Source organism: Tachyglossus aculeatus, unplaced genomic scaffold, assembly GCF_015852505.1.
Source record: "Tachyglossus aculeatus isolate mTacAcu1 unplaced genomic scaffold, mTacAcu1.pri scaffold_100_arrow_ctg1, whole genome shotgun sequence".
In the NCBI taxonomy this organism is placed as follows: domain Eukaryota; kingdom Metazoa; phylum Chordata; class Mammalia; order Monotremata; family Tachyglossidae; genus Tachyglossus; species Tachyglossus aculeatus.
In genome coordinates, this window is record NW_024044841.1 from 2,312,158 (window position 1) to 2,320,542 (window position 8,385).

General features: G+C 40.5%; 1 protein-coding gene and 1 pseudogene across 1 annotated transcript; both read right to left on the reverse strand.

Annotated features, from left to right (window-relative positions):
- Positions 1-750: 750 nt before the first annotated feature.
- Positions 751-1,440, reverse strand: LOC119922207 (olfactory receptor 4P4-like). Its single transcript, XM_038742177.1, has one exon. It carries the CDS (start codon positions 1,438-1,440, stop codon positions 751-753), a length of 690 nt encoding a protein of 229 aa, XP_038598105.1.
- A 1,977-nt stretch (positions 1,441-3,417) lies between these two features.
- LOC119922208 lies at positions 3,418-5,274 on the reverse strand (annotated as a pseudogene).
- Between the last annotated feature and the right edge of the window lie 3,111 nt (positions 5,275-8,385).

Consider the following 8,385-nt stretch of genomic DNA (forward strand, 5'->3'; position numbering starts at 1 on the left):
AAGTCCTAAAAGAGTCAGTGAAGCTCCTTCTGTGCCTCACCTACCATCAGGGAGTGACTTATGCATATGCCACAGAAGACCCACTGAAAACTAACATTTACTGACATCACACAACCCATACCAAAACATAATTTCTGTTCCCTAGAAGTTTACAATTAATTTTAGCATCATAACTGATTTTTCATCTCATTAAGCAGAAACTTTTCTTTTTAGTGACTGTCATTTCGCATTAAATGAGGAAATATACAACTGTGTAAAATGCAGTCACTGAGTTGGAGGAAGAAGCATCATGGCTTAATGGAAAAAACATTTGCCAGGGAGTCAGAGTCCCTGGGCTCTAATCCCAATTCTGCCAATTGCCTGCTATTTGTTTGACCTTGTCCAAATCACTTAACTTCTCTATGCCTCATTTCTCCTGTTATTCCTCCTACTTAGACTATGATCCCCATGCAGGACAGAGATTGTGTCCAACCTCATCGACTTGCACCTATCCCACCACTTAGAACAGTGTTTGAACCATAGTAAGCACTTAGCATATGCCATAAAAAGAAGGAATTATCATCTGAAACACAGGTAGGCGTCATGTTGCTTCCTAGCCTATGGACAAAGGAACTTGTATTTGCAGTGCAATTGTTTGCAGTGCATTTGGAATGTACCCAAATGAGTAGGTGAATGATTCCAAGGATAGCTAGGAGTGGAGAGAGACATAGGAATACATTTCACCTGCATGATTTTCTCTCTAAATGCAGTTTAAAGCACTACACCTTCCTCATGGCCATTTTTATTGCTCAGCGTGTAGATGAAGGAGTTGAACCTGGGGGCAGTGATGGTGTAAATCAGAGCAAACACCTTATCCTCAGGGAAGGTCTGGGTCGGCCGGAGGTAAATGAAGATGCAAGAGTCAAGAAAAGCAGGGCCAGCATGGTGATGTGGGAATCTCAGGTAGCGAGGGCTTTGTGCCGTCCTTCCAAAGAGTGGATATTCAGACTGGCTAAAATGGTGACATAAGAGAAGACCAAAACTACAAATGAGATCAATACAATTGTCCCTGAATTGGCGAGGGACATCAGTGACTGAGCAGACCAGTTCTAAGAGAGGGTAAACATCGATGAAATAGTGATCAATCTTATTGGGACCATAGAAGGGCAAATATATGACAAGGAGGTACTGAACGATGAAATGGAGAAATCCTCCTCCCCAGCGTACTTCAACCTCTGTGGCACACTGCTGCTTGTTCATGATGACCATATATTGCAAGGATTTGCAGATGGCAATGTAGCGATCATAGGCCATCCCCACAAGGATGAAGACCTCAACTCCATCAAATAACTGCATGGTAAAGAGTTGCATCATGCAGTCACCAAAGGCGATGGTGTTCTTCTCAGAAAGCAAATCTCGGACTAGTTCGGGAATAACTGTGGAAGTGTAGCAGATATCCATGAGGGATAAATGGCAGAGAAAGAAGCACATGGACTGCTTAATAAGGGAACTCCGTCTGACAGTGATCAGGATGGGGAGATTCCCTAACAGGATTGCAACATAACAGGAGAGGAACAGCCCAAAGGAGAATATCTGCAAATTTCTGACCCTGAACAGTCCTAAGAGAACAAATTCTGTGACATTGTTCCTATTTTCCATCCTGGGAATAAGGAATATTTATCTGAAATGATTGCAAAATGAAACACTGTAAATAACATTTAGAAAATTGCAGTTCATTGCACATATAATTGAATACAACTTGCAAAATTTTTCCAACGTGTGTGAGAACACTGCAAGAGAAATTTAATATCTTTGCTGAATATACATCCCTTTCATTTCTAGTGACATGATGAAAAATTTTTTAAATGTATTTAGCACTCACCATGTGCCAGGCATTGAGTTAAGAACCGTAAGACAGGCTCATCAGATAGAAACCAGTCCTTCTCCCATACAGGGCTCACGACCACCACTCATCTGCTAGCTCTCTTCTTCCCTTCAAATCCCTACTGAGAGCTCACCTCCTCCAGGAGGTCTTCCCATAGTGAACTTCTGCAAACAAGTGATATTTTGTCATTATTATTATTATTATTAGTAGTAGTAGTAGTAGTAGTAGTATTATGCTATTTGTAATGTGCTTACTGTATGAATATAAGCAACCCCGTGCTCCTTAATGGAAGCCGGGGTTGACATTGTATTCCAATTCTCTCTTGGGATCGAAATCCAACTTGACATCTAGGCCAAATTCCAACCACAGCCATGGTTTGATTCAAAGTCTTAACTCTTGCAGCATGTCCTAGTGGATATAACGTGGGCCTGAGAATCAGAAGGAACTGGATTCTTATCCTGGCTCTGCCACTGGATATGTGTGACTTTGAGCAAGTCACGGAACTTCTCTGTGCCTCAGTTACATCATGTATAAAATGGAGATTAAGCCTGTTAGTTCCATGTGGTACATGGACTGTGTCCAACTTGATTAGCTTATATCTATCCCAGTGCTTAAGTACAGTGCCTGACATATAGTAAGTACTTAACAGATGCCACTAGAAAAAAAGAAAAACTCTGACCCTACTACCACGCATCATGCTTGCAAAAATCATCTTGTAGACAGTACACTACTGATTGTCTGCCTACCAAGTGAAGGGCATATTAGCTTCATATTATAACATAAAACTGCAACAAAGATATCTGAACATTCTCATGGGGATAGCTCCTTAATGCTCCTCTTACTTCTACATCATATTTTTCAAGCTCCATGGATGTGCACATTATTGTCTCCATAATTCTGAAAGATACTAGTCCCAGTATTTATCTTCCATTCTAGTAAGTTTTACCATTTATCTTATTTAATGACAGCCATCTCTCTATTCTTAGTTTATTTTTCTTTCGAGTCCTAAATCCTCGCGTCATAGCTTCAATCGCAGAAGAACATACCACTGAAAACACTGCCCCCTTTCCTAAATGAAAAATGTGATCTCAAATAAATCCCTTCCATTGAGTAATTGCAGGACTCCCCAACTTGTTTAAATGACCACAGGCTGATGAATGAGTCCCTTAGCAATATTATGCACCAATAATATACATTAAGCAATGTAAAGATGATCTTTTAATCATTTTTTAAGTGCTTAATGTGTGCCAGACACTGAACTAAGTGCTGGGCTATATATAAGATAATCATTTTGGACACAGTCTAGATTTTACATGAGGCTCAGTGTCTCAATTTCCATTTTACAGATGAGATAACTGAGGCACACAGAAAGAAGTTAAGTGACTTGCCCAAGGTCACACAGCAGGCAAGTGGCAGAAACAGGATTAGAGCCCAAATCCTCTGACTACTAGACCTGTGCTCTTTCCACTAAGCACACTACTTCCCGTTTAAAATCATAAATGCTGTTCCCCTCCGTATCTGAAAAGAGTTTTCAACCCCTGTTCTGTGCCTCATCAACCAGACAAGAGGGACTGAGACAATTGTATGAGTAGAAACCACTGACAACCTAGCTTTGCACATAAGCATTTAGTAGAAACTATATCTGCTGAAATCCACATCTGCCATCGATGCACAGCAGAGCTCAAATCACAATTAATTTTAACATTAACTGAAGACCGTAATTAGCTTTCCATTCCATTAAGCAGTAGTTATTCCTTTTCTTGAAAATATTTTATTTTAAATGGCATAGGATAATGGAATGCTGTATTAAATATAGACATTGAGGTGGAGGAAGGGATTCATTTATTCATTCAATCATATTTATTGAGTGCTTACTGTGTGCAGAGCACTGTACTAAACGCTTGAAAAGTACAATTCAGCAACAGATGGAGACAATCCCTACCAAACGATAGGCTCACCGTCCAGAAGGGGGAGACAGACAACAAAACAAAACAAGTAGAGAGGAAACAATAGCATCAAAATAGATAAATAGACATAGATATATACATATCATTAATAAAATAGAGTAATAAATATGTACAAATATATACAAGTGCTGTGGGGCAGGAAAGGGGGTAGAGCAGAGGGTGGGAGTAGGGGTGATGGGGAGAGGAGGAGGAGCAGAGGAAAAGGGAGGCTCAGTCTGGGAAGGCCTCATGGAGGAGGTGAGTTCACAATAGGGGTTTGAAGAGGGGAAGATAGCTAGTTTGGCAGATGTGAGGAGGGAAGACATTTCACGTCTTCCAGGCTGTATTAAATATCGGCCATTAAATATTAAGGTGGAGGAAGGCATGTTTACAGTCTGATAAACTGTAAGAATTCTCATTTCTCCTGAGCGTAGGAGAAAACCTGGGTTGATTGTACAGAGAAGAGTTGGGCGGATAGAATAAGCCAAATGCAGGAGGGGAAGAAAGGAGATGTGGACATCCATTTCACCTGCCTGATTTTCCCTCCAAACACGGCTTCCAACACCACACCTTTCTCATGGCTGTTTTCATCTCTCTGTTCCTCAGAGTGTAGATGAGGGGGTTGAACATGGGGGCAATGATGGTGCAAAACAGAGCAAACACCTAATCCTCGGGGAAGATCTGGACTGGCCGGAGGTAAATGAAGAGGGAGGGCAAGAAAAGCAATGCCACCGCGGTGATGTGGGAAGCACAGGTGGAGAGGGCATTGCGATGTCCTTCCAAAGAGCGGGTCCTTAGACTGGCTAAAATGGTGATGTAAGAGAAGACCAAGACTGCAAAAGTAACTAACACAATTGTCCCTGTATTGGCAAGGACTAAAAATCCAGTCACGACAGTATCTGAGCAGGCCAATTCCAGGAGAGGGTAAACATTGCAGAAATAGTGATCAATTTTATTAGGGCCACAGAAGGGCAAAAAAATGACAAGGAGACACTGGACCATGGAATGGAGAAATGCTCCTCCGCAGCACATTGCAACCACCGTAGCACACCGCTGCCTGTTCATGATGACCATATATTGTAAGGGTTTGCAGATGGCAACATAGCGATCATAGGCCATGCCCACAAGAATGAAGATCTCAGCCCCACCAAATAAGTGCACAGTGAAGAGTTGCATCATGCAGTGGCCGAAAGAGATGGTTTTCTTCTTAGACAGCAAATCTCTGACCAGTTTGGGAGTCACTGTGGAAGTGTAGCAGAGGTCCATGTGGGACAGGTGACAGAGGAAGAAGTACATGGGCTTCTTGTTGAGGGAACTGCATCTGACTGTGATGAGGATGAGAAAATTCCCTAAGAGGATTGTAATGCAACAGGAGAGGAACAGCCCAAAGCAAAATATCTTCAAATTTTTGTCACTGGACAGACCTAAAAGAACAAATTCTGTGACGTTGTTCCTATTTTCCATCCCGGGAATGAGAAATATTTACCTGAAATGATTGCAAAATAAAACATCGCAAATAACATTTGGAAAATTTCAGTGACCAGTTCATTCTACTTATAATTGAATATGAGTTACAATTGTGTGTTGATATATATGAGAACACTTAAAGAGAAATTTTATATCTTTGCCTAATATACATCCCTTTCATTTCTAGTGAAATGATAATTTTTTTTATTAAGTACTTACCATGTGCCAGACATTGGGCTAAGTACCAGAATGCAGGTTAATCAGGTAAGTAAACAGTTCTTCTCCCATATACAGCTCACAATCTAAGAAGTAGGGAGAGTGGGAATCCTATCCGCATTTTACAGCTGAGAAAACTGTATTACAACAGATGTAGCCTGGAAAGAACGAGGTCCTGGGAGTCACAAGATTCGGATTCTAATTCCAGCTCTTCCACCTCCCTGTTGTGTGACCTTGTCCAAATTATTTAACATCTCTGTGTCTCAATTTCCTCAACTCTAAAATGGGTATTAAATCCTTCCTCCCTTCTACTTAACCTGAGAGCCCCAGATGGTACAGGGACTGTTCCTGGAATGATTATCTTGTATTACCACAGAGCTTAGTGCAGTGCTTTGCATTTGTGTAGCCTTAACAAATACAACTATAAAAATAATAGTGATAATAATTATCCTGCATTGTATTCTTGCATATAACACAAAGTGCCTAACAAATGTCATTATATATCAAGCAATCAATCATATTTATTGAGTGCCTAATGTTTGCAGAGCACTGTACTAAGTTCTTAGGAGAGTGCAATATCACTGAATTGGTAGATACATTGACTTCCTGACTATTATCAATACCATTATTAAGAGATTGAGTGGCTCAAGGTCACCCAGCAGTCCAGCAGTCCAGGGACAGATCTGGGACTAAAATCCAGGTCTCCCACTAGCAGTCCCATGATCGTACCACTGGACCATGGTGACCAACAACAAACATATTCCTCTAGAGATCATATCTGTCACATGAGAAGGTTTCAAAATTCCAACAATCTGATTTCCTGTCTCTAATAAATCCCATGATTCACGGGATTCCTTTAAGGACCACCTGACTAGAAGCAAGAAATCACATGAAAGTGTTTATTGAGACATTTTTAAACCATCTTTGAGATCTTCCTAAAGAGAAACGGCTGGTTAAAAAATGAATTTTTTCTGTCTCACGATAGTTCAGAAATAAGCTTGTGATTTAAATGAAGACCAAAATTACAATCCATGCTCAACTTTCCAAAGACAGTCATCCAATCTGAACCTAGGCCATAGCAATCTGGCTTCCATTTTATACTAAAATGATGAGGAACCTGCACAGGAAAAGTCCAGGAACCAAAAGATGAGAACTGAGAGATTAAGAGAAAACTCTCATGTTATAAAAGAGAACAAATAAACTTACCTGTTTGTTAATCTTCATGCAATGATGCATTTCTGTGTGCTTGGATCTTAATTCCAGGCATATGAACCAAAAGTTTTTTCAGAGCTGCATCAGGACAAAACTCAGATCTCAGTGGAAGTCCAGCCTTTACAATGGATGAAGACAGTTTCTGAAAAACTGGAGTTTCTGAATCTTGAATCATCTCCGGTTTCCCGAGAGTCAAATTTATTTCCTTGGGGCTGTCTGAGCCATGCATCCTCACCCACCTATGTCTGAGCTCAGAGGGGAACAAAAAAAGAAGGAAACACAACTGCAAAGTTTTATCCCTTGACCCAGAAACTGCTTGATGTAGAATTATCTTTGGGAAAAGCTTTGCCTAGAAGACCCAGCTAATAAAGCAAAACAGGTCCAGGGACTCTGACAGCTCCCAAAGTCCCTGAAGTCTTCGTTATCAAAGGTGGAGGTGGAATAAACGCAGGAACCTTTCTTCATCAAGTTGAAACCAAGCTTGAGTAAAACAGATTAAATCAGATTATACCCTCTCAAATACTTATTCAATTCATTTGCACTGACAGCCATCCATACCCCTTAGGCAGACAGCGATTAATGTGTAGTATTATTTAAGAATTTAATGATTCATTTGTCCATCTTTCCATTTTATTTTTCATCCAATTGGAATAATTGGAAATTATTCTATGCCAGTCACCTCAAATAGACTGTAGTATCTTTAAGGGCAGGGATCAAGTCTTTTACCTCTACTGTATCCTCTCAAGGGCTTAGGATTGTGCTCTGAATACAATCAGCACTCAATAATTACTATAGATCTATTGTTTCATGAGCCAGTTACAGAAAGCAAATGTATAACCTCAATGGTCCACATAAGGGGTAAGCGTTTATACATTCTTTAACAGACAGCTGTTTCATCCTACCAGTTGGCTACAAAATGATGCAGTTGTGAAAACATAAAAGAATGCACCAATCATATAATTAAAGTGTCTTGTTTAAAGAGAAGCTAGTAAAAATGACTTCTGCTGTCGATTTTCATCAGTTTATATTACATGTGCGTCCCTAGGTAGCACACGTTATTTACACAATCTGCATAATTTATGTAATTTTAAGCTTTTGCTCAATTCACATATATGGGTTTAAAAAATAGCAGGGAAATGAGTTAGAATTTCAGTTAAAATGATATTTAAACAATCAGCAGGAATGCCTAGGTAATGCAGAGCCTTATGTAAATTATGCTAATAAGCAATTCAGGAACTTCATGTAATTTATATACCCCCGTGATTCGCATTCCTTACACAATTCCTGTACCTAATGTGCCTACTGCATTTTAAGTAATTTCCATAACTTGAGTGTCTCCCATCCACTGCCCTACTCCTCCGGCCCCATCTGCTACCAGAGCCAGGACAGACTGTGGTGGGGAGGAGCCTGCAGGCACTCACCCGGCCCATGAACACTGCCCCGTTTTCCCCACTCTGGGAACCCCAATGACCCCCATCACCTCTGGGTTCAGACTCAATGAGGGGCACAAATTACAGCCCGACAGCACCTTCCGTATGACTTTGGATCAGTCCCTTCAGTCCATAATAATAATAATAATAATAATAATAATTGTGGTATTTGTTAAGCACTGTACTAAGTAAGCACTGGGGTTGATACAATGTAATTGGGTTGGACATAGTCCCTGTCCCACATGGTGCT

What these genes read in the sequence shown, in the direction of transcription:
- LOC119922207 (XM_038742177.1), bottom strand. Translation starts at nt 1,440, where the DNA reads ATGGATATCTGCTACACTTCCACAGTTATTCCCGAACTAGTCCGAGAT.